Source organism: Danaus plexippus, chromosome 31 (genome assembly GCF_018135715.1).
Source record: "Danaus plexippus chromosome 31, MEX_DaPlex, whole genome shotgun sequence".
In the NCBI taxonomy this organism is placed as follows: Eukaryota; Metazoa; Arthropoda; class Insecta; order Lepidoptera; family Nymphalidae; genus Danaus; species Danaus plexippus.
The window spans coordinates 1,140,424-1,167,033 of record NC_083558.1 but is presented as its reverse complement, the minus strand read 5'-3'; the positions used below and the strand labels follow the sequence as shown (position 1 = coordinate 1,167,033).

At 36.5% G+C, this 26,610-nt stretch overlaps 3 protein-coding genes across 5 annotated transcripts; 1 reads left to right on the top strand and 2 right to left on the bottom strand.

Annotated features, from left to right (window-relative positions):
* Positions 1-834: 834 nt before the first annotated feature.
* LOC116778350 (xaa-Pro aminopeptidase ApepP-like) lies at positions 835-18,651 on the bottom strand. Of its 3 annotated transcripts, none has more exons than XM_061525965.1 (18): positions 18,565-18,651; positions 10,322-10,362; positions 9,390-9,490; positions 8,747-8,918; positions 8,380-8,492; positions 7,907-8,042; positions 7,336-7,431; positions 6,859-7,058; positions 6,693-6,779; positions 5,830-5,919; positions 5,349-5,479; positions 4,318-4,467; positions 3,371-3,500; positions 2,763-2,940; positions 2,386-2,477; positions 2,103-2,216; positions 1,381-1,511; positions 835-1,085 (listed from the first exon to the last, which is right to left on the bottom strand). In XM_061525965.1, the coding sequence occupies exons 3-17, from the start codon at positions 9,483-9,485 to the stop codon at positions 1,392-1,394; spliced, it is 1,905 nt and encodes a 634-aa protein (XP_061381949.1). In that variant the 5' UTR covers positions 9,486-9,490; positions 10,322-10,362; positions 18,565-18,651; the 3' UTR covers positions 835-1,085; positions 1,381-1,391. The 3 variants fall into 3 exon arrangements, with proteins under 3 accessions (XP_061381949.1, XP_061381950.1, XP_061381948.1); XM_061525966.1 differs by lacking the exon at positions 18,565-18,651 and adding an exon at positions 16,884-17,041; XM_061525964.1 differs by lacking the exon at positions 18,565-18,651 and adding an exon at positions 12,588-12,637.
* LOC116778349 (histone chaperone asf1) lies at positions 15,387-16,845 on the bottom strand. Its single transcript, XM_032672331.2, has 2 exons — positions 15,859-16,845; positions 15,387-15,676 (listed from the first exon to the last, which is right to left on the bottom strand). The coding sequence occupies exon 1, from the start codon at positions 16,502-16,504 to the stop codon at positions 15,860-15,862; it is 645 nt and encodes a 214-aa protein (XP_032528222.1). The 5' UTR covers positions 16,505-16,845; the 3' UTR covers positions 15,387-15,676; position 15,859.
* LOC116778348 (uncharacterized) lies at positions 17,253-26,338 on the top strand. Its single transcript, XM_061525963.1, has 13 exons — positions 17,253-17,453; positions 18,309-18,442; positions 19,820-20,049; positions 20,382-20,552; positions 21,012-21,476; positions 22,260-22,981; positions 23,191-23,290; positions 23,575-23,660; positions 23,741-23,891; positions 24,026-24,158; positions 24,520-24,592; positions 24,958-25,085; positions 25,495-26,338. Exons 2-13 carry the CDS (start codon positions 18,329-18,331, stop codon positions 25,621-25,623), a joined length of 2,502 nt encoding a protein of 833 aa, XP_061381947.1. The 5' UTR covers positions 17,253-17,453; positions 18,309-18,328; the 3' UTR covers positions 25,624-26,338.
* The last annotated feature ends 272 nt before the right edge of the window (positions 26,339-26,610 follow it).

The following is a 26,610-nucleotide window of genomic DNA, read 5'->3' as shown; positions in this document are numbered from 1 at the left end:
TGGCGGCCTAACCTACCCCTGGGTCAAGTCCCAGGCGCTGTTGAAGCTCCTCTCCCTGCATGGACCTGGCGCTCGAAAAGAGAATCCATGGAATGATGAGAAGTTTTAGTTACTGTCAGAAAGTAACGATTACTATAGAGATCCAAGGTTATCTCAATGTCATATATCTGATGACAGATTTATGGGGTCATTACAGTCGGTTTGGAATTTCAAACCGGATATAATGAAGATCGCGTGTATTCTTTCAATAACAGCATGTCATTTTAAATGCTATATAGACTAAGGTCGTTCACATTTTGTTCAGAACGACGAAGCTAGTAGAAAACATTGAGAGAAATTTTACATGAAAATATACGAAATTTGTGGGAGACCACGAGCTGATGAATCCCAACAATTCTCACTAGTATAGAACCCCGACGCGCCTCGTGTTCTTATTATTAGTATGCGTCTGTTTTTATTTCTTTGTTCTTTATGCGGACTTCGTGTCTGTATCTCCGTGTGACAGGACGTCTGTCAGGAATCGTTTGATAACTTATCTCTGATATCAATAACAAATATCTTAGTTAAATCAATGTTATCTGAATATAAGACGCTCGCTTCACAAGGAAACCCAATAAGGTCACAAAATTGCTTCGACCTTGTCGAGACGAAATTTTATGTATGACAAAATTATAACTACAACTATCACGGCAGCGCAAAATTCTATTTGCATGTGGAAAACCAACAGCTGGTCCATATTGTATAGGAACAGAAGTTTCCCAAACGCAAAAGTTAAATTTGTCCCAGTTCTATGGTCGACTCGACTAATATTGTGTTGTAATGAAACAAAAAAAATCAATAATATATCATTTATTATAATCTCACCAATGTATGGAAAAACAGAATTAAACATATGTTTGAAAATAATATAAATATTTATAAGAATTTAATAAAAATATCTTTTTTGGTGTCCTCCAAGGCAGTGTTCTGGGTCCTGTGTTATATACAATATACATAAGTGACTGAAGCCGTGTCCGTTGTTATTACGCAGTAAATTTTTTTTGGTGCACTCCAGAATAACTGGTCAGAATTAAATTCCAGAGTCCCTAGGAAAATGAAAAAAAGATTTCATTGATTCTGAGCTTGTTAGAATTCCGTAGAGAAAAATGCCGGATATATTATTTTTTGTGTACAAAATGAACGGTTTTCGAAGCCCTTTTAACATTTAATTAAGTGATATTTCTTCTTAATTAAATTATATGATTTAATAAGCGCGCAACAAAAAGGAAATTTTTAACCAAAATCAACTGTGTAGGTATTTTTGTTTTTATTTGGGACCATTCTTGTATGAAATCGTTTGTTATTTATGTACAACATGTGCCCGTTTCGGGAGTTTCTTACTTCTTCCTCGTTTACATCAATGGAGAACATTCCTTCTCCAGCCAGGCATAATCTTCCATCAGGCCTCGGTTCTTCAGTATCGGTCCGAGAGTATCCAACACTCTCTTGTGGTAGGAATTTATGTATTTGAGCTGTGAATGTGCTATTCATACAGTATTTTCTTCTAGATAAATTGAAAAATTTACTGAAAATTTTAACGCTTATCGGCCTACATATATTTTTTTTTCTATTTTTGACAATATATATATATATATATATATATATATATATATATATATATATATATATATATATATATATATTTTCAAAAGTAAACGCATTGTTACGTGAAGGAATCGTTTTAATTAAAAAACAAATAATAATATTTTCTTGAAGAAATTATTAAATATCCTTCTAGTTTTTTGGGTAAAAAAAAAAATATTATAACATTCTAAAATTTTGTTTATTTTGCAATATATTCTATAGCTGTATTTAAAATGAATTAATTATAGTTAAAAAAAAAATATTTATTTTTTTCAAATCGCGATTATAACTAAGCGCATAGAATTTTTAATTCAGTTCCCAGTAAGGACGCGACGGCTCGGTTTGTAATGTGACCGAACCGTAACGTCTCGCTAGTCGCGGATTCGTATCTGTCCTTCAATTTTTCACACTATACAACCCGTGACCTTCAATAGGCTGCTATAAAATAACCGACCGATTTAATTACTACGGAAACTCACCTCGAAGTCATCCAGCAGCTCAGTTTTGATGAACTTCCTCTGATTCGGTACCAGAGTTATCGTGTTGAAACCCAGCACGCCGCGCCCGTTGTAGTCACCCAGAAGATCTTTGGCCTACATATATGTATTACCCTTAGCAATAATATTAGATCGAAACAGCAAGATCTAAATATGAATATGTAATGAAAGTTAGGGTGAAACGTTCAGAAAATAACTTTATCATTATGAATAATAGTGTCCAGGGTAATGCGGGTAGTTGTCCGTTACCCTGGATATGTCTTACCCTCGGGTGGGTCGTGTCGTTTGTGACGCTGATAGTCTCGACTAGATCCTCTATCCGGATACCGAATTCCCCGACCCGGTAATAACCGGGTTCTAGAATTATAAACGATTTCTCATAACCACATTCAGAGTTTTGTCGAAAAGATAATGAGGATTTTGCATCTATTAGATTTCGTCAAAACAGACATTGCAACCGTAAAGATAGTTTAATTTTAAAAAAAAAACACAACGTCTGCCCGTGACCGCGGTTGCTGGAAAAAACGGGTAGTGGATACGAAGAATGTTAGTTTAATTTCAATGACTGCTCGCGAAAATCTTAGATCTCATGCTTAGCATAACCTAACATGTGTAGGGGTAATGTATGACATGTTTACTCACCGTTACTCAATATCTGACCCATCTTTAGTCCCGGGTCGTGGGGGTACGGCCGCCAAGAGATCCCCGAGGGACCCTCGTGGACGTTCAGGAAATGCCCTACCCCATGGCCAGTCCCATGCGCATAGTCCAGACCGACGTCCCACAGATACTTACGTGCCAACGAGTCTAAGACGTTACCCTGGTAATTTTAATGTATAACCCTACGTTTTATTATAATATATATATATATATATATATATATATATATATATATATAATAATATAATATATATATATATATATATATATATATATATATTATTATATATTCTATACGTTTACCCTACATAATAAAAATGTGATATTAGCTAATCGGTTGGGGTAACTGTGAGTTATTCGGAAAGGTAAGTATCTTTAGTGAGGACAAGGTAATTTTTTTTTAAATACATATATAAAAAATATATATAAAAACAAAATTATTATATTAAATTTAAAATTATTAAAGTATTTAAACGATGCTTACGAAGTAACTCTTAGTGTGGAGCAAGATTCTGTATTAAAACGTTAAAAATTTTAATTCAACCAATTACGCCAGAATAACCGCCGGTTACCCCCGCGTCGTTACTTACCTTTACCCCAACGGGGTACAAAGCAGCGCCGATAGCAATCTGACCTTTGAGCACTCTAGTGAAGGTTTCCTTCTGAAGGTCTGTGGGCTCACTCATGTGACGAGTGCGGGTGATATCAGTCGTACCGTCCCTGTTTGTAAATTAATTTTTTTCTCTAATGCTCAGTTAATCTTACTTATCTTGCTATTTTATATTTCATATATAGAGCCAACGGAACAAGATAATTTTTGTAAATAAGCCCGTTTGTATCGTTTCATTTTTATTTTCGTTTCAATCAATATATTCTTATTATAGGTTTCACTTTTTTTTTATGAAAAAGCAATGAAATTTCTACGGTTAGGCTTTATTTTTTCCCGCTGACAAAGTCTTCAATAAAAAAAAAATCATGATTTAAGCTAAATTTGAACACTCATATGTATTTGGTAGTAATTATTCTAAACAGGTAAGAGCAAAATTTCTATAAAAAATTTACATCTCCCTCACACACATATAGAATCGCTATGCTCTGTCTCGCTCACACACAGTACTACCGACTCACATCTCGCTCACACACATATAGAATGCCTATGCTCTATCTCTCTCACACACAGTACTACCACCCCACATCTCGCTCACACACATATAGAATGCCTATCCTCTATCTCTCTCACACCCAGTACTACCACCCCACATCTCGCTCACACACATATAGAATGCCTATCCTCTATCTCTCTCACACCCAGTACTACCACCCCACATCTCGCTCACACACATATAGAATGCCTATCCTCTATCTCTCTCACACCCAGTACTACCACCCCACATCTCGCTCACACACATATAGAATGCCTATCCTCTATCTCTCTCACACACAGTACTACCACCCCACATCTCGCTCACACACATATAGAATCCTATGCTCTGTCTCCCTCACACACAGCCCTAGCGCCCTGTATTCAGTCACTCACTTGTACTGTCCGCCGGAGTCCAGGAGGTACACGTCATCAGCCGTTATGATCCTGGGCGAGTCTGATGATGGAGTGTAATGTATGACGGCGCCGTTTTCACCAGCCCCGGATATGGTCTCGAAGGAGGGGCCCATGAAGTCTTTTTCATCCCTACGGTATATATATATAACACAAGTGAGCTATAAAACGAAAAGGTGACTTCTTCACAAAACGCAATATATCTTGTGGCTCTTACGCCACATCTACTTCTATACTCAACCTCAACAAAATCGGTCCAGCCTTATGGCTTACAAACAGTAATATAAACAACTGTAAGCTCAGTTAGGTCTATATATACGTATATATAATATAATTCATGAAAAATCAAAAATATCCTTAACACGAGCGTTACGGCTCAGTCGCTAGTCATCAGCACACGAAAACATGAGTCGTGGTTTAAGAATTTTATTTTTCTCATAAAGAACACACAATGTTCACTTAAATGAGATATTTTACGTAATAATTTAACCGAGAATTTAGTCCAGTAGTAATCTAAGTATTTTTACAATAAGATAATATTTTTTTCTTAAAAATCGTTAAGGATTTTTCATTGAAAATTTCATCAGGTAAGCTATCGTATAGTTTTGCTCTCAAACTGTAGTGATTTAGTTCCATATTTCCGTCCGAGTCGCAGGTTAAAATTCAACGTGTCAATAAATAACCACGAAAATAAAATTAAAAACAGATAATACAGAATAGAAAAATTTAACATCGCTCGCAGGATTCGAACTGGCTGCCAACAAAAGATGTCGTTTCGGTTACTTCACTGACTGAGCTATCGTGTCTTATAACCGAATATATAGATTGGAGCTTGGACGGTGGAGGGGAGCGTGTAACACCTTGGATAGCGGCCCTTAACCTACAACTGGGTCAAGTCCCAGGCACTGTTGAAGCTCCTCTCCCTGCATGGACCCTGGATGGACTCCCTGCATGGACCCACGGTGAGTCCATGGAATGATGAGAGCTTTCGTCTCTAAATGTGTATCACTCACTTCCTGAACTCCAATAATCTCTCAGCGGCTTCCACTTCCGTGATCTTATTTCCGGAGTCCACCTCCTGGTGGAGCCATCTAAAGAATCTACAGACGGCTGTACCGTCCCGGATGTGACATTTACGGAAACCCTGGAATTTGACACTCATTGGAGATTACATACATAGAGGCTAAAAAAATTCCCCTAATTGGTGGTAATGGACCAAGTTTATGCAAAAAATTTATATTGAAATCTGAACACATATATATATATATATATATATATATATGTTCAGTATGTTCATTATATATATATATTAAAATTTTGATTAGAAAATTTTTATTATATATATATATAATTTTTATTATATATATATAATCAAAATTTTTAAGCCAAATTATAATGTCGTCTAAAAAAATTCTAAAGTGTATTTAAATCGTAGAGCCTATCAGCGTTGTTTATGTTAAGGGAGTAGATTAAGCCAGGACTGAACCCACGTACCTCGAGCTCGACGTCGTTCTTCACCAACTTCGCTAAAGCCACGGGAGACACTTCTGATATCAGATTAAGAGGGTTTTTCAACACGCCTTCCTAGAATAGTGTGCGACAAAGACGGTTGATATATATCGTATGTGAGAAAGAGATAGAGATAATTTAGAGACTACGACGAGTTTTTGGATAAGCGTAAAAGACTATAATGCCGGCCACACGCGCTACGGTATACTTGTGCAGGTCGGGTTATGTCGTGGAAGAAAACTGCGCAAATTTCCGACATGCACAAGTTCTTAGAAGTTCCGAATATCAATTGTGCAATATCGCGTTCACCCAAGTTTAGATGAACGCGTGTGATAACCATTGATCCACCTGTCTGTGCGCTTCATTTTCGCGCCAAAATTAACGACAGTACGAAGCATTTATATATATTATATAATAGGAACGAGCCATTTTGTTTGGCAAAGAGAAATTAAAGAATGCCACGCAGGTACAAAAAAATAACCAGTTTCTAGTCCCATATAATTAGGTTTCTTCTGAATTTTCAGGTTTTTTGTCGATGAAATGAAGCCATTAGTGGTTACCTCCGATACACTGCGACGTGTGCGAGCGGTGTAATCAGCTTTTGTGTGAGACAAATAATTAATAGGTCTTTGTGTTGGCCAGAAAAAGTATAAACGCTTTGTGTGAGCGAGAGGCTATAAGAATGTGTGAGCAGGACAGCAAAACAAATGACAGATTTTGTAGAATATATATAAATACTGTAAAAACCTCGTTCCAGTCTTTAATCGAGATAAACAGAGATTAATGATATTATATTTTTTTCTTCTACAAGTAGTTGAAAAATACTCATGAGACGTAAAGATACAGACCCCGGACACAGCTCTGTGGACCGCCTCGCTCGCTTCGTTTGATATCCACACAGAATGTTCACCGTCACCCATGTTGGATAACTCGCGCTGAAACATAACAAACATTATTTGCATATATAAGTAAAATATTATATATATATATATATATATATATAATGTTACTCACAGCCAAATTACTCAAACCCCCGATGACGTCATCGTACGGCCGACCAACTATCTTGACCCCCTCGTCAGATAAGTTGCGTTCTATGTCGTCCGGAATGCGACCCCCACTCCAGAACAGCGTCACCGTGTCGGGGGTCAGCAATAGATACGAGAAAAATACTGGATTGTATCTTATATCGCTACCCCTCAGATTTAGTGTGTCTGTGAATTAATAATAATGAATTTGATCCTACCCTCCATATATATATATCGTTTTTTTATTTAATCTGTATCAGGATGACAGACAGACATACAGTCAAAATATATAACTGGGTGGTACAATATGAAAAATCCAAGAAAAAGCTTGGTTCAACACCGTTATTACTCCTGACACGATGGCTCAAATGTTGAAATGACTGCCGTATGATGCCTTACCTCACCTTAGATTCGGAGCCAACTATATGAAATAAAAGTTACACACAAATAGCTGTGTACTTACAGGCGACTTCATCGAGGGCTGTTATAACGAGAGCCGAAGCTTTCTTCTCCAGCATCCCTACTCTCAGATCATGGATTTTTTCACCGGCAGTTTTCCCTTTAAATATATATATAGCTATACTATGTAGCGAGTAATAAATAACTATTTTCTAAATACGTTATATCTGTTTGTTTTTCAATTGGATTATTTTGATATGGCTGAGCCGATTTTGATGAGATTTTCAATTCAGGAACATTCTATTGTAATCAAAGACTTTTTAATGGACATTCAGATTAGAAAATTTGTAATCCAATATTATTGTGATGGTCAAAACTTAAAGAGTTAAAATTTTAATTTATTCCGTGTTTGAGCTTGATGATATTTTTATTTACTAAAATACTTTACTTAGAATTTATTATTCGTATATTCTTTTATTAGATTCTGTGATATGGATAATATCAAAAATTGATTTTCCTATATCCTTGTCTAAGGTTGTAACTACCTCTATAGCAAATGTCATTGAAATCGGTACAGCATCACAAACGTGAAATGGCAACAAACATAGTTAGTTTCCTATATATATGTATCTCACCTGTGTATTCTAAAGGTAGGTGTATAATATCATTTTGGGGTCTCTTCGGCGGAGGATCATCCAGTGAGATCCTGGCTTTATCAACCAAATTACTCTCTACAGCAACTAGTTGCATTTTTGCCTTAGACAGCGCCGTCTACAATACGTAGGACTTGTTAAAGAAATTTTCTTTTTCACGACATATAACACAATAACTATAGATATATCGTTAATATTATCGAACGATTACTGAAAAGCTAAATTTACTTGGATATGTAAAAATATATATATATTGCAATAAAAAAAAATCAGGAGATATATATGATTTTAAACTTATATTTTAGAAACAATATCAACTTATATAAAATACTAATTTCGTTAAATATTTATATTTTTTTATTAGAAAGTACTATAAAGATTCATTTCTTAATTTAGTAATGTGGATAAATGATTAAGATTTTCGTAAGACATTAAAAAAAAAAACAAGAGTCTACCTGTAAGGGGGTCCATTCCTCTCTCGTCATAGTGTGGGGGTCGACCCCCACAACAGAACCGGCTATCAGATTGCTCGTCAGCCACTTCTCCATAGTTGGAGTTTCGGGCAAAGCTGCAAAAAAAGTTTTACAGAACAATCAACATGTCATCTAAATATGAAAAAAAAAAGCAATCGTTATACACGATTTAATTAATAACTACCTAAATTATATCGAGAGTGATATTATTACAAACACATTATATTTCATTTACTTCTACCGATAACGTGTAAACTTAAGATATATTCGAATTCAATAATCATATCAACATGCATTGGAAACAGGTGAAATCCCCGAATCAGGTCGAATATATGATATAAATACTAACATTGCTTCATTAGAGTCCACATCGCGAGATCGGCTTCCTTCTCAAATTGCGTGTAATATCTACCATCAGTCCACACCAGGGCCTTGTTGGCTGTAACCACAGCTGTTCCGGCTGAACCCGTGAACCCTGATATCCACTCCCTACGAGCGTCCGCCGGTGATATGTACTCCGACTGTCAAATACCAAAACGGACCAGGTCATACAATCGTTTTTTTAAGTAGACCTATTGCTAGATGGTTTAACATATGCGTCTAGTTTGGCAGACCTTTAAACGCATAGTTTTTAATATAAATGATTTCACTTTAATAATATTCATCGACTTTATTTATCTTTCTACCAAACCAAGCGACATCCCTGATCTTCATAGCAAATATTTGTGCATATTCGTCTTGTATATAAACCGAATCATAATTTTTCCTTATAAATGAATTTATTTTCTTGTACCGCATCATAAACACTGATTTAACATAAAATATTATGCTTAAAAGCCAACGATTTTTGCTCATTTATCATAGTAACCTGGTATACTATATATCAAGATTCATTTGCAGGACAACAAGTAGAAAAACTAAATCACACATTAACAAAAACAAAAAAAATCAAAATTATATATATATACATATATATATGAGTATAAACTTACATTATGAGCATCCGCAGTAGGTATTATATATGCAGCTAAGGCTGTCGGATGTCCAGCCATCAGCGCTCGTAGCGCCGTCAACCTTTGTAGACTCATTGCTTCTGCAATAAAAAAATATTACTTACCAATAATATAAATGTAAAATCTTATGGAAGTGTTGCGATTCGGGCCTTCTACAACATTTTGAGAGAATCCAAAAAAGAAACTTTCCAATTATCTAGTTGCCGCATAAGAATAACTTACAGAATAGATTCATACCGAAATTCCGTTAAGCTATCCCGGGAACAAGAAACAAAAGATGTATTTTGTATAAAGTCACTGAAAACAGATGGCAGATGGCGTTGTTAAGCGGTCAAAACATACATCTCAAAAGATTACAAGTAACTGATCTAAAACGGCAAGTTTGAAACTAATCTAGTCTACACGAACTTGTCTCTGTTAGTTTAATGAACGAGCGTATGTTTTATTTCATTCTTCAAAAATAATAGTTCTCTAATCGGAAAGGGACCGCATTTCTTAAACCATAAAAAGCATAGCATACAAAAAAGATTATGATCATATATTATGCATTCACGGCCCAATTTTGTCATGGCAGCCGGTAGGTTAACTCTGGCATAGAAAAAATATTTAAAAAAATATATATAATATTAAGACGGAAAAATAAAGTGCTTACATACTTTTTTCACTTCATTTAAGTGATAAAGTATTGGGAGATTTATTTTTTTTAACATTATATGCTGATGCATACAAATTTTTTTTTTTACTACCTCCCATACAACCTCATTACTTAATTTTTTGAATTAACAGTGTTACATTTCCTGTTTATACGAAAATTTATATTAAGTGTCTTCATCGATCGTAACAACAAATATATTGCTTTCCACGTAGGACCTATGCCTCGACAAAAAAAAAAAAAACAAAAAACAACTCACTTTTTCTCGCCGTTACTCCAGCAGCATTGGTTTGTGTGAATCTGAAGAGAATTTTAAAGTTACAGACGGTTTTTACTAATGAGATAACAAGAGGATAGTCGAATCGATATTAAATAAGTTCGGGACACACGGATCACAAGACATCAATGTAATTCTAACTGGACTAACATCAAATCAGAGAATTTTTAGACGACATTTCATTTTCCAAACTATAACACCCGTAAACTATCTTATCTGGCATAGTGTAGTGAACCAGTGATACTTCCCAAAAAAAACCTTACACTGCTTGAGATGATGGATATCTAAATTTTATTATATTAAACCTTAAAAGCGAATTGATTCGTCGTTGACTCCCATCGAAGGATTGAAACTGACGGATAAATCACGTAATTTTTTTTATCAGATAAGAATAGAATTGATAACAGTTAGTGACCAAGAATAGTGTTACGAGCAAAAACTATTAATATATGAAATACCTACAGAATTAAGAAACAAACGTATATTGTTTTTTTGAATTCGATTTTTTGTACGAGACACATGGGGGCTCTAATATTTTGTACCATGTTACGTACGCGCTACATAATAAATAAATGAGCATCGCCGGGGCAACATCGTTGTGTGGATAAAATATCATATAACGAGTGACGCCGCTGACTCCGCGGAACGAACACCAAGCCGTGTGAACCAGGAGATTCCTGACACCACACAAGCTATGGAATGGGATTGCTATCCTAACATCGGGGCGATCATAGTCTTAGGTATAGGTTATGAGTTTTAATATGTAATTCTTATTATAATATACATACAAGTAGGTTTCGTAGTTTTCCTTGAACCCCTGGTTGCCACTCTATATAATTAATTAATCAGAACCATAATATCGCTAGACTTAGACTTAGACTGGCCAACCAATCAAAGATTATATCAAAATGAAAATAAGTCATCGAAATTCGTTATATAGTAACATAGAACAACAAAATGAGAGTACTAATACATAAAAAAATCGAATTTACTACGCTCATTATTTTAACTAGACATTCGCGACGTTTGACTTTTCTTTTTTTCTCCATACCGTCTGCCCGTGACCACGGTTGCTGCAAAGCGACCGAAACGTCGGAGTGTGTAGTTAAATAAAAAAACGCGTAGTAATTGCGAGAATTATAGTTTCATTTAAATGTATACTCGACAAAGTCTTACATCTCATTATATAGACATTATATTTTTCCAGCATATTGACAATTAGAATTACAATGGCTATGCAAAATTTATAGCAGATTAAGTAATTTTATCTGAAAAATATGTTTAAACGCAAACGCCCGCAAATTTATTGGATGTCGTTTTGTATTTTGCACGCATATGCACCAACAGCGTGACCTGTCGTATGCTTGGTGACGTCACATTTATTGCTTGGCACGTAACCTATGTAAAAAACTACGTAGAAAATAAAGAGGGATTCAGTTGGGACTCGTGGAGACGTTCAGTACGGAAGACAAAAAATTCAGGTGAAAAAAGATTTGACGAATATGAATTTTGGGAGTTTTTACTGATGAGGAAAAAACTAACTTTGTACCGGGACTCTGACTCAGAAATAATAATCCAAGTGTGATCACTCGACTAATATTATTCCTTATCGTTTTCGTACACATGAATAAAGTTTAGTGTGGGTAAGGTCACGTCGCCAGGTGCATATAGCTCCATAGAGGTCACAGGTCAGAGTTCTGCTCTTGAAGATAATTTTATATATGTACTATTGTAATTTAAAAAATATGTATATTATTTTTAGACGTAATTTAATTTAATACTAAATTCCTCTTTATTTGGTGAATCCTTTATTGTCACATGGCTGCATACACTACATACGTGGCGTTTCGCGTTTCATATTATTACATATTTATGAACGAAATACTGTTAACGCTGCGTTTGTAGTGACGATGCAAATAGGACTTATATACTGGAGATTATTTGTTTATTTATTACCCGTTTCTTATTATTGTGCTGTTTAAAACTAGTTCGTTAGACAAGAAACTACGCGTATCATCGTAATATCGCCGACTTGTAGTACGAATACAGCCCACCAGTAACATATCCATAGTTAATCGAATTACTATCCGTGTTCTAAGATATTTAATTCCATTATAGCAATTGGACAATCAACCCAGTTAATTTGCAGCTACTTTAACTGATTACAATTTTTGTACTCACAGAGAATTTATACTTAAAATGGCTTATTCGTGATAAAAAAAAATTAATATAAAAAATATACACTCACGAAAAAAACATTAATAGAAAAAACACACAATCACTTGCCAACATTTTACGTCAATGTATTACGTCAACGTAGAATGACAGATGATTTTGGTCACAGAATATTTAGTTAAAAAAAACCACAGATTAACAATCAAAGTTTATGTCTGATTTAAAGACGACATCAAAACTGGTATACGAATAGACTATAGCAAGTATGAGTTAAGACTGGAAGGGAATGTTATTATTGGTTGAATTGTTAATGTGTAATTCTAACGACCCTACCACCAGTTACATGGAAAACTGTACACTCGCAGTCCCGAGTTTTCCATGTGCAGCTATGACGTAAGTTATTTATTTATGTACCCAAAAAATGTTTTAAGGGTAGTATCAACAGGAAATGCAACGCACGAGGGATGAATTAAATCTCAAGGACGATCTCTGAAATTTAACAGATCTAAGATTTGTGGGTGGTAACTCTTTTTTTTGATGTGGAAATTTGTAGTGAAACACAGGTGAGCAATCGAAAGGCATAGCTGTATTTTATGAGTATTTTTCAGCTTAGTTCTGTGGGATTTTTGAGACAGAAACTAACTGATACATCCATTATTATATATAACAAAATTGGGCAGGTTAATTTTGATTCTCAACAAACACAACCAGGTTCAGAACGACTGACAAGCAAATACTTCCTAATAAAAAAATATGCGAAAATCGTAATGGTCTAGAGGTTTAAAGCCCGTCTGACATTCATGAAGGTGCGGGTTCGAAACCTGGCTAGCAACAAAGTCTTTTTTACGAGTCATATGTACTTTCTGAGAGTATTTAGACACTACTGACAGACGGTGAAGGAAAACATCGTGAGGAAACCTGGACTTATAATCAAATTATAAGTTTGAAATCGCCGACCCGTCTTGAGCGAGCGTGGTGATTGATGCTCTAACTGATCCATGTGAGAAGAAGTCTTTCTCAGCAGTGGGCTCTGATAGGCTGATGATGATACATTGCTATATAAATTTATATAAATAAAAATTCAGTTAATATATATTATATATACATGAATACAAACCAAGAGCTAACTGGCATTAAAACACTGGCACGATTTTGATGAAACGCAGTTAATTGACGAGAAAACGTTAAGTTAATATTTCACGTATTTCACTGTACGAAATACGAGGTTACACCCGCGATTTTACCCCCATTGTTGGTATTATAAATTCTAATATTCTTACACGCTGTTGGTATACAAATTATTGCTAGTTAATTTTCTTCATAATTAGGTTATATTATCTTAATGTATACAATAGTTTTGATGAGACACAACTGGAAACATAACATATATATCATTTGTACGTTATATAAAAAGAGACGAAACCTCTCATCATTCCATGGATGCACCGTGCGGGCGCCGGGTCCATGCAGGGAGAGGAGCTTCAACAGCGCCTGGGACTTGACCCAGAGGTAGGTTTAAGGGTCCCATCTAACGCGTTACACGCTCACCTCCCCCGTCCAAGCTCCTCTCTCTACCAAATTTGAAACTAACCTACTAGGGCTGCCTTATATGAAAACCAACACATTGAAACAACAGCTAAAAGTATTCGGTTAACAAAATAAGGATCACTTTTATTTAAAATATTTACAAAATTAAGTTAATTCCTAAAAGGCTTCTCGTTATATGAAAATTTCACTAATGTCAAAGGTTACTACGATGCTCATGTAAAACTGGGACGTCCTTGTTAACTGCGACGTTTGCGTTAAAATTAAACGTGTATCTATCTAATTATGAAATGTCAGTAAATATCGCTGTAGGCTCGATAAAGTATCATTCAGTCGTATCCTTAGTATTAGTTTTCACGGTCGAACTGATCGCAGACCGTTTCCAGATACGATACCATCACGTTTGTATTTAGGTTTGACACGAACCCGTGTTTAAAATAGTGTATTATATACATAAATATGTATAATCTTTTTAACTGCGCAAAAAAATATTCTCTTACTAACAATTTGCTTAATTAACTCAACACTTACAGTATAATGGTTTTACTTACAAAGCATATAGACACACCAAAGCTAAAGTCACATCGATGCATGCATGGTTAGATCAAAAAAATCATAAGCACATTTTGATAACATTTTTCCGTAATATAGCTCACCTATAAGAGTAACTAATTAATATATACAATCAATTATATTCCGAATCAGTAATATTATTTGCCGAGTCCTTTGTCATAAGTACCTTTGTTACTAAACTATGGGAGATAGAAAATGATTTTAGTATTAGTAAATTTCTATCAACTGGGATTCAGTCGTTAAAAATCAAAATACAAACGAGTAACCACCGACAAATGTATAAAGGGTACATATATATATATATATAAAAGTTGTGTTAGTTACACTATTTATAATTCAAGAACGGCTGTACCGATTTGGATGATAATTGGTGGAGATAGCTTAGAACCAGGAGACTGGACCTAGGAAAAGTTTCATCCTATCAAAAAATATATATACAAGTTGATAAAATCTTATTTACCACCATTAAGGTGGAACAGAGTCCGCTTAGCATTCCTAATTCTGGACAAGACGCAGACAAAGTCGCAGGCAAAAACTAGTTTATACATTCATTTGGAACAGAAAAATCACGTCCGCGATTCACATAGCGTTTCCGAGCTATGAAACGAACACAGACCTACAACATAACCCGTACATTCTCAATACGTGACATACAACCGTCAAAAAATATGCATACAAATGTTGTATACAACTTACAATTTTTCAAGTTGGCTAAAGAGGTCGGTTAAATAACAACGAATAAAAAAAAAATCAATCAATCTTACACATTATTTAATCATTAATTTTGGTAAAAAATATACATAAAATCTAGGAACACTTATAAATAGGGGAGATATTTACGCGGCTGAAGATCCAAGCTTGGTTAATGTGAACTAATTAAGGCACAACACACATATATATAACATCTCAACACATTTTGCACATGTATATACAGCCTTATGCTAAGATATATTGATAGTTGTGCGAGCGTCCTCATCTTGGTACTCTCTCCGACGGCACTCGTTCACATTATGACATAATTTTAACTACTCCATATTATTTAATCTGAAAAAAAATATTTAAATATTATATTATTAGTTGAAGTAAGCAATTTTTATATATATATATATATTATTAGTACAAAGAATGAAAAGTTGTTACTTAATCTTAACTGTATGTCCATACATTCGTCACGTAAAGGCTAGGACAGACATGGTGAAGCCAGTTACAACCAGTTATAAACTAACCTTAGCATTCCATTGGAGCTATTGAATTCGAGTTGTCGCCGTAACCGCTGAAGCTGCCTTGGAATTCCATCCCACTGATTTGACTGTCAGCGTTGAAGGCGTACGAGTCGTTGCTGGGCGCGTGACTAGTTTCTAAATTACCATCGCCAGAGTCAACGGCAGCCGCCGAGTCGGGTTCAGCCCAATTAATCTTAAATCTAGTCACTCTCGGTTCAGATGCGAGTATATTTCTCACAACTTTGTCAAACTGGGGCTTGGCTGGCGGATTCTCGCGTAATTCCGGCTCGCTGTCACTGTATTCGTTGTTGATGAAATATCCAACTCTAACGAACTCCTGCCCGCGGTAGGAGCATGTTAGTAGAACGACCGTAACCCCGAGCGCATCGTTTTCCGGTATTCTATTCACGTCTGGCGGCGGCGCTTGGAACACAAACATATGCCTTCCTTCTGGTATTGGTCCAACGTATATTGTGTCCAGCACTTGGTCGTGCTCTTCAGTTTCCGCTGATCCGACATATATCATCTTCCATTCGAGATCCTCCTTCAATTCTTCGATGCATTCAAAGGTTAACTCGAATTGGAAAGGATTGAGAAAAGGACTCGGATTGTCTAACACTACTACGTTGGTTATATGAACTTTTGCCATTATTAATCGCTCTCACAGCGATCTCTTTGCCACTTCGGTTCTAAATGTGACGAATTTAAAAAAATATATACAGTACAAACACGTTACAACAAAGAAACGGGCGGTTAAAGTTATTTGTACAAGATATATCCGTAAAGTCGGCGAAAAGATGACATTTATTTTGGCGGTCCAGACGGTCACGTGATCCAAATAACTGGCGATGGTCGCGCCACTTGTGTGGAATAAAGAAACTGAATTTGTTATAAATATAAGTCATTCTTAGTGGATTTGAAACTAAGAAAATCACTTCTTTATCAGTAAAAAGGCAACTTTTTCCTTAACACAAAGGAGAGAGGTGGCAAGAATTATATATTAACTTAATGAAAAATTATTAACTCACCTGTACTGCTGCTAATTTATCATTTAAGAGCTTATCAGTTATCACTTTTCATGTACATACGTCAGAATTTGGTATCAACTGTCATTTGTCAGAATTTCAGATATAACATTTTTTTTTTGTAAATATTTTTACGGCTCTGGATACGAGTTCTTTTGAGCCTTTCAGATATAACATGCTAAACAGTGTTGACAGAGTATAAACGACTAGTCAAACAGGTGAAAATAATTTATTCCCGAGAATCTAATATTAAACACCATAAACTAAATAGAGTAATTAGTTATTTTAAAATATATGTCCGAATAATACATTGTTTTAAATAAGAGGCATATTTCGTTATTATGATTTATGTGACGGTATAAAGTTCTAGCAACAATACAGGTAAACGTCATAATCAGTTATGGCGTCCAATTGCAATCATTGTTATATTTTTACTATTTAGTTTTAATTTAAAGGTCAAATGTTTTATAAATGTGAACCATATTATATAAATAATAATTTTACGGTAGCTATTTTACGTGATATTAAAATCAAATAGCAAACGAATTTTTAAGAGTTCCATCTCTTTATAAGGTACGTGGGATTTATAGTTATTACTACTATTTAATTAAGTTTAACAATACTAAAAGTGTCTCAGTGGGTTAATAGAATAAAGTACGTGAATGAACTTTCGTATACATCCTCATTTGTTTGATATACATCCTCATTTGTTTGATATATAATGAACTTTCTCTTACATTTTCGGCTATACGTATAAGTTAATCGCATTCCTCTAAATTGACTCACTCTTAATTAATGCATCAACTGGCCCAACAGTCAACACGCAATTAGTTTACACAACCGTATCTGTTTGTATTTTGCCGCTAAAACTGCCAATTTTTTATGCGTATTTTTGCAACTAACTTACAAAATTTTCCAGGTTACTGGTTAAGTTATTACGAAGTTGTTTAATCAATACATATATATTTTATGATATTAGTAATGTTATATAAAAGATAGCGCGCTTTTTGTTGTATTAAACAGTATATATATAGTTCAAAAAAATCAATAAACGGTAACAAGTGAAGAAAATTTATTAATTATGTGTTATTACCTAACAATAAATATTTTAAAGACATGTTGATTTGTATGTCAATCAAAATATGTGAAGGTAGACCTAAAATTAGATGTATTTTAATCAGCCCCGGATATCTGGACTGTTTGGATGGCTTGGCTATCATTCCGACTGATAATAAGTGCACATCGTCTCGGTAGCGAAGCTAAAACCAATCAAAAATCTCCCAAAATCCTTAAAATCTAATCAAATATAACACAGCTATAACGCATCAATATGAAAGCTTACCCTAGTTACGACCTTCATTGATTGTAATGTCCTAAATTTTACTATAGATAAAAAATGTGAAAATGTGGCTTGTACAATATTCGCAGTAACGAATGGCAGCATAAAAATGTTCCACGGCGGTGACGAGGGGCCGGTCTATTATAGAGAGATACAGAAAAATGCTTACCTCAAGAGGATACCGATCGAGAGCAGCGGGAAATTAAGGCAGCTCGGTAATAAGGTACGACGGACACAATAAATTTTCACATCACATACCCGTAAGGTACACAAATTAATAGTACACAACGGAAACTTGTTAGAAATTGTATTCTACATGCATTGGAATGATGTGGCTATACTCACCGATTGTATGTTCAGCACTGGTCGGTGGATCTCTCGGCAGTGATCATTTATTCTGATGTTTAAGTTATAAATACTATTGTATTTGAACTGATATAAATTTTATTACGCTATAAATGATTCAACTTTTCTATGTGTGGTATAATTAAATATATATATAACAAAATTGTTCTGTCTTTCTGTCATATTATATATATATATGTCTGTTTGTTATGACTTATCTCCGAAACGGTTGGACAGGTCTCAATGAAACTCTCACTGGGATATAAATCATTTAGTATAAAAAGGCTTAGGCTACATGAGTGAACATTTTGAATAAATTTCTTATATATATATATATATATGAAATAATCGTAGTTTATCAAAGTCGCGGGCAAAGCTAGTATGTAGTATAGTATTTTATGTCTATAATTGTTAAATTTTTCCTTGTAATATACTAATTTTTTTTTTTAATTCATAGAACAATAATAACTCTTGCCACAACAATAAAACAATAGTGTTGATAAAAATGTATCGATAGTTATGTTATGACTAGTGATTGACAGCTTCGTGCATGTATCTCACACGTTATTGAGTATGAAGTATTAGTTTAAAGTAATATTGAAGTCCGGGGAGAGATCCGTATAACGAGCGGAGGCCGCGGGTCCGCCTTCGCGTCTCCATTGATACGGATATCCGGCGTATCGACTATTGATTTGCAATAGTTACACTAATTTTATTCACAGCCAACGTTCATGGCTTCGTCTGGGCTTAGTTATTGGGTCGTGAGTCGTAAGGTTAATGGCATTTTAGGAGTTTTTAAACAGACAAACATAAAAAAGTTAATACGAATTCAGTACCTCTCTTTTTTTTAAATCGGTTAGAATTTTTCTTCTTATTTCTTTTTGGTTACACTTTTATTCATTACATTAACTTAGTTACTTAAGTTTAACATACGTAAATCTAATTGATAATGATGATACTGAAAAACTGTAAACTCGACGTTTGTCGTTCGAAAATTTAAACACGTATTAAGGGTAAAGAAATTTGCTTACTTTAATGCATGAGATATTTGTCGCGGATAGTGATTTTCTGACCTCAACAAAAACGGGAAAACCATGTTTGTTAGCTGTGGTTATTTAATTTAAAATTAATAGACGATCTCATCTACAACATTGTAGCAGACATTACTTTGTTAGAGATATTATCCCAAAGTTTATATATACTTATATATATATATATATATATATATATATATATGTCAAAATTGCATCACCAGAGACAGCCATTGAAACCCATGTGGACATTATTCTGCATCCACAACGGTCGAGTTCCGTTCCTAGAGCAATACCCTGAACCGAAGGCTACCCTCACTCATCAGCCAACTTGGCGCGTCTGTTTGAAGACAGCGAGACATGTCACCGCCAGTGTGAAACCTCACCTCGGCGAGGAATACGACTTCCTCGTCGACACAGACCATGGACCCGTCAGGATGCTGGCCCCTAATTGGTGAGGCTAAACAGATCTGTTTATGGAGAAATTATGTTGATTTGATAAAATGCTCACACTTTAAATTAGCACTTAAGTAACCTCTCTATTTATTTGACTGTGACCGCGTAATAGTGTATCGGTCTTAGCGGTCTTTAAAACGCCGTTATTAGAAGCACTGCCGGTCTGTCTAAATAATGCCCAGTGGAAAATCTGTTTTAAATTCACAGCCGGGACGTACTTTGTACACGTGGATGATAAAATTATGTCGAAAAAACCAGAGTTGTGTGAGATTTCGTTTATCGATTGTCTAGTCCAAAATAAACTTTCCAACAAAGGACTATTCCGTACAGGGACTCGATGCAAGACTGGGTGGCCATACTACGTACGAAACTTCACGAGCTCCGTATAGTGTCCCCCGGTGAGAATGTGTACTGCTCGCCGCCCGCACAGCCTCCCCCGCGAGCGGCGGCGAGGGATCCCACGTCACCACTCCCACCAACACCGGCAATACCACCGGACAGGTAAAAAACCACATAAAAACTCGCTTATCACCAAGACCTCTGGTTCCTTAGTGTTTGTATGGCACCAGGTTCCTTATATTCTGGTTCATTTATTGCTAACAGGTGTAAAGCTATTAAATTACTTTATAGCACGATAGCTCAGTTGGTAAAACAACTACGTGATCACATCTCAACAGCTATAGGTTCGATTCCCGTGTCGTTCTATAGATTATGAGTACTGGAATTTTAGTACCATAGTATTATTTTGTTATAATAGTTTTATCTAGCGAGAGAGTTCAATAAACAGCATCTCAACAGCTCCTTGGTAATGTTGTGTGACACATAAATTAAAATCTTATATATATGACATTATATCTCATACAAAGTTATAATATTCTCTGGTCACTGTACCCCCTTACAAAAAAGGTTATAGCTTACGTAACGCAGAGTTGTTTTTCGCATCCCTTACCTCGTCTCCAGGGTGCCGGGAATCGATCTGACTCCGTTGACGAGGAACCTCGAATCCAACGCCAGCGATGCCGGCAACACGAACGGCACCAGTAACGGTGCAGCGGACGAGGCTGAAGCACGAAACGAATCGGTGACGTCATCAGCGACCAACACCCCGCCCCCGTCTACGCCGTCGCTGACGTCACCGCCATCAAATCTGACGTCACTATCAAATATGGCGTCGATGACGTCAGATATCAACGGGGCTGATGTCGATATATCCAATTGGGACACATGCCCGCTGCCAAGCACCAGCCGCGACGAGACGAGGGCGAGCGTGACGAAGATATGCGGACAGAACATCTGCCTAGACGACTCGATACTCAAGAGGAACGTCAGCGAGAGCGACGAGGAGTTCTTCGCCGAGATAGACGAGATACGAGACGACTGCGAGTACAAGCAGCGGCTGGTCGTCAGCGAGGGGGATGGACAGAGGTGGGTAGCTGGAGGTGCAAGGAGGATAGTGGGCAGGTGGAGGAATAAGGAGCATAGTGGGTAGGTGGAGGAATAAGGAGCATAGTGGGTAGGTGGAGGAATAAGGGGCATAGTGGGTAGGTGGAGGAATAAGGAGCATAGTGGGTAGGTGGAGGAATAAGGGGCATAGTGGGTAGGTGGAGGAATAAGGCTCATAGTGGGTAGGTGGAGGAATAAGGCTCATAGTGGGTAGGTGGAGGAATAAGGAGCATAGTGGGTAGGTGGAGGAATAAGGAGCATAGTGGGTAGGTGGAGGAATAAGGGGCATAGTGGGTAGGTGGAGGAATAAGGCTCATAGTGGGTAGGTGGAGGAATAAGGCTCATAGTGGGTAGGTGGAGGAATATTGATTGAAAGCTGTGGGTAGATTACATAATATGGGTAGTAACTGATAAACCTGAAATAAGAAATAATGGTAGCTAGCGGGGAGCTGACCAGTGAGACAAAACCTTTTCCCCATACTACGAAAATAATTACAACCGTCTGTATGTCTAGTAGCGTTACATAGATAAATACTATTCAAGGGAGAGATTTAATATATATATAGTTACGTTGGTCGTGTAAGACCAATATGCTTGACCCCTAATCTTTAAGCCGGTCATATATGGAAGGGATCAGGTTATATAAAAAATTCGAATCGGAGACAAACTTAACAAATTCTGAAAAGAATCCAATAGAAGTTATAGTGTCAAAAAATATAGGCTCTTTAAAATATATGTATATGTTATTTATATATTTTTTTTCAGTACCGCAAATATAACCAGGAACAACGTGACAGTGATCCAAGTGTCAAATAAGACGCCACAGACAGCGATACCGGTGATGGGAGCGAGCGTCTTCGACTTCGACTTCAAACAGAAGCTGACCATAAAACCGGAAGATGACGATTTCATAAACATCGTAAACACAGAAAACCGGAACAGCTACGGCACTGTCTACGTCGACGATTACAGACACGGCCTCACCACCGTCAGCCTGACGGGCGACGAGTCGGGTGGCGGGGGAAACGTCAAGGTGACAGCCGCCGGGAACGGCTGTGACGCGAACGAGGCCGTCAACGTCAAAGTGACAGACGGATCGAACGTGACGGACGCGACTGTCAATGTGACAGGTGATCCACACGCCAGGGACGTCAACGGCCTGTACGAGCGCCTCTGCATGGCGTCCACGTCCAACAGGGCTGCCTCTCCGTTGCCAGTACGGAGAGTGGTGAACGAGAATAAAACGAGAAAATCCTCGCTCCCAAATCTAGACATACCCGAGTCGGCCTACGAATATCTGTACCCGAATAGTTCTAACGCCGACGCCATAGCTAATACTAACGCTGAAAGGATCAATGTCGCGACTGACAGCCCTAATGTTAGGGTGATAAGGTCGAATATAGAGCGGTCGCTGAGTCAGAACGCGTACGACGTCAGTCCGAGGCGAAGGAAACATAACGACAGCCCCAAGAGAGATATCAAACAAGGTTGGTTGTGTTGATGTTAATTTTATTGCCTACTACCGCCATCTAGCGGACCGTGACGACATGGCATGGAAAATAAAAGAAGAAATAGTTTTATGTTATTCTCAGATGCATAGCCGGGGGAAGGTGTTGTATGTTTGTTACAAGAAAGCCACAAAACATGTGGCAATTATTTCTCGGGTCTTTTCATTGAATTACAATAAAATTTACAGAAAAATCGGAACAACAGAAACCGGTGTGGAGAAGGGGTTTGACCGAACTGTCGCTGTTGAGCCGGCTGAGAGGTATCGGTCAAAAGAGACAGGAAGACAGGTTAGATTGATGTATTGAGGAACTACACTGTAAAAAAATAATGCCAGCGAAACAAGATAAACTATGTAAACATAACGTTAGCGTGAACAAACGCGTATGTATTCCTTTTTTCACTTCACTTCCTCTTTCAAAACATTTCATGTACTGTAACGAGATCGTTCGACCAGATGTGATGAGGAAATCAATACATCACTTTGTTTTCATAGTTTATCTTGTTTGGTTGGACATAACATATTTTAACATAGATGTTACTCCCAGTATATATATATGTTTGTTTCGCCCAGGGTGACGTCATCAGTGAAGGTAGTCCATAGATCAAGAACTCCAGCCAGGGACAACGCCAGGAGAAGAAGCAACTCGCTCAATAACAGTCAGTACACACGATAATAGGAACCGCATCCTATATACAGGTTCCGTATAAAGTCAGTTATACATGGTGTCCTGCATCAGGTGTGTCACCCCCGAGGCCGTTCCCCCCCCTCCAGCCTCTGTTGTGTCGGCAGGCGGCGGCGCTGCGAGCGGAGCAGGGTCGCGGGGCTAGTGTCACCTCTGTCAGGGTCAAAGACGCCCCGGTTATATGCGAGTATGAGAGGAGCGTTTGGTTAGTAATACACCCTATACGTGCTTCCTGAGCTTATTCTCCTGAACGGCTGGACCGATTTTATTATACTCTCACTCATAGATAGTCTTATATAATGATGAGTGATTTTGAATATCTTTTTGCTAAAATTCCAGGGTCGCTCGCTGGGGTTCGAACGGGTTCCGTATATCCGGTCGCTCTGGTGACCGCATCGCAGGGATAGCCGGTTCTACTCCCAGTTCAGTCACACACGCGAGGAACTTGCTGAGGAACGCCCATACGTCGTTTGTAAGTTATATATATATACTGTACGTCTGTGTGTCATTACTGGTTCAGATTCACGAAAAGCCCGCGACGCAGGTCACTGTATGTACTGTCTTAACACCCTGTATACATCCCTCTGAGCGCTACACTTGTGTTCAGAAAAGGAGTCGCGAGCAAAAACTAGTATATATAGAAATAATGAACTAAATTAAAAAAACAAATGCACAAGCAATGTACGGACGCACGTTATCTGTATATATATATATATATATATATATATATATATATATATATATATACATATATACAATATATATATATATATATATATATATATATATATATATATATATATTGTGTTGATAAAAATATAATTTGTTTTCAGATAGACATACTATTTCACCGGGTTCCACTCGCTAAGATATACGTCATCAACAAGAGAGACAAAGAGAGCTTGGGTGAGTGTAAATATATATACATGTATGTGGCCGCGGTGGCCTGAAGGTTAAAGGCCCGCCTCTCACGTGAGGGCGCGGGTTCGAAACCTGGCAAGTACCGATGGGATCTTTTCCGAGTCATATGCACTTTCTAAGAGTATTGAGACACCACTGACGGACGGTGAAGGAAGACTTCGCGAGGAAACCTGGTCTTATAATATCAAATTATAAGATTGAAATCGCCAACCCGTCTTGAGCGAGCGTGGTGACTAATGCTCTAACCTTCTCCAAGTGAGAGGAGGCCTTTGCTCAGCAGTGGGCTCCGATAGGCTGATGATGATATACATATATATATATTTAAAAACTAACGATTACTGTATACGTAGGTATAAAATTGGACAACGAGTGTACAATAACGTCAGTGGCGGCGGAGTCGCCGGCCAGCCGGGCAGGGCTGCCAGTCGGTCGGTGGGCCATCACGGAGGTCAATAACCGACCAATAAATATAGTCAAGGTAATTTATATCACGTAGCTATTAAGACACAGGTACAGTAACTCACATATAAAGTCAAGACTATATTAAATTTGTCATATACAACTTAGGTTACTAACAAAATTACCAAAAAATAATGTCGTCTTAAAAGGCGGTACTTTTAAATAACATACCAAACCTCAGCTAGGACAAACTAATTATTATCTTAAACCAAAACATCTTTAATAAGTTAAATTCAATTTACAAACAAACAAGTCGCGTCGACAAATACTTTCCCGCGTAAAAGTGATCCAACCAAACGTCATCGCTGTGACGTCACTTCGGGTGCGTTCGGGAATTTAAAGGATTGGTTCACATTAAATGTGTGTTCACTATATATATATATATATAAATGTGTATTATATTGTATATATATATATTCCATTTCCAGGGCGGGGAGGACGACATGAACAGAATCTCATACCATGGGACGGAGGTGTCCATACTGATACAACCGTCGGGTCTGGTGAAGAAAATGAGATCAGCTCTGAAAGGAAGGCAGTTGCTAGCAATACGGTGATCTCAAATCCAATTCCCTATTCGAGTAAAATTTACACACACCCTGTCCACATCGATCAATTTTTTTAAAGATCGTCCGTTGAAAGTGTATTTAGAAAAAAACTCACATATATATGATTTTTTTTTTATTTGAATCTATTTGAGAGATATATTTATACAAGTAATGTGATTTCTGTCCTTATATTGAGGTAATCTAACTATTCAGATTTGGATGTTAATGACTGATTTTTAAATTAGCATATATATATATATATATATATATATGTATGTAGCTATATGGCAGCTATTTTATATATATTTTTTTTATAGAAACATTTTATATATATATATAGGAGCAAAAAAATCTTTGACGGCTAATAAGACTCGATTTGTAGAGCGTACAACAATTTTGATAATTTTTCATTCATGAAAATGTTTTTTTAAGTATTACCGTGTTAAGAGAAAGGTTAGTGTTTCGTAAAGCCAATAATATGCAAGCTCTGACACGAGTTTGATAGTCAACCGTTACTGTCATACAGCGAGTATGTCTGTATCAGTCTAACTCATACTAATGTTAACATGTTAAGTACATTTCCGATTTAATACTTTTCATTTTCATTCCGATGATTTTTTCTTTTATCCGATCTCCATATATATTAGGTATTAAGATATTTTTCTACAAGACATATCTTTTTTGTGATGAATTTTCTTTGAATAAATAAATGTTATTGAAAGTGTGTCGTTTGATTTGTTACAAGGTTTTATTATTAGAGAATGTGTTATTACTTATTTTCTTTAATAAATGTACTCGGGACGCACATTCAGCTTAATTTAATATATATAGTTAATTATCTGTTTTAAAAAATATGTAAGGCGGATAAAACAGTGTTTTTTAAAAAACGTATCCGGTTGTGAGATGAGAATATTACTCGTATTTCCCTTTATACTGTGACGAAACATAACACTAAGAAGTACATTATAATATGATTGGCTTGGCTTTGCTTATATA

Coding starts and splice junctions, on each gene's coding strand:
- LOC116778350 (XM_061525964.1), bottom strand. CDS start 12,631: ATGTTGGCAAGTGATTGTGTGTTTTTTCTATTAATGTTTTTTTC. Junction 10,363..12,587: donor TTTCTATTAATGTTTTTTTC/GTGAGTGTATAT, acceptor AATTCTCTTCAG/ATTCACACAAACCAATGCTG. Junction 2,478..2,762: donor GGGTCAGATATTGAGTAACG/GTGAGTAAACAT, acceptor TTATAATTCTAG/AACCCGGTTATTACCGGGTC.
- LOC116778349 (XM_032672331.2), bottom strand. CDS start 16,504: ATGGCAAAAGTTCATATAACCAACGTAGTAGTGTTAGACAATCCGAGT.
- LOC116778348 (XM_061525963.1), top strand. CDS start 18,329: ATGTTCCACGGCGGTGACGAGGGGCCGGTCTATTATAGAGAGATACAG. Junction 23,892..24,025: donor GAGTATGAGAGGAGCGTTTG/GTTAGTAATACA, acceptor CTAAAATTCCAG/GGTCGCTCGCTGGGGTTCGA. Junction 24,159..24,519: donor GGAACGCCCATACGTCGTTT/GTAAGTTATATA, acceptor ATTTGTTTTCAG/ATAGACATACTATTTCACCG.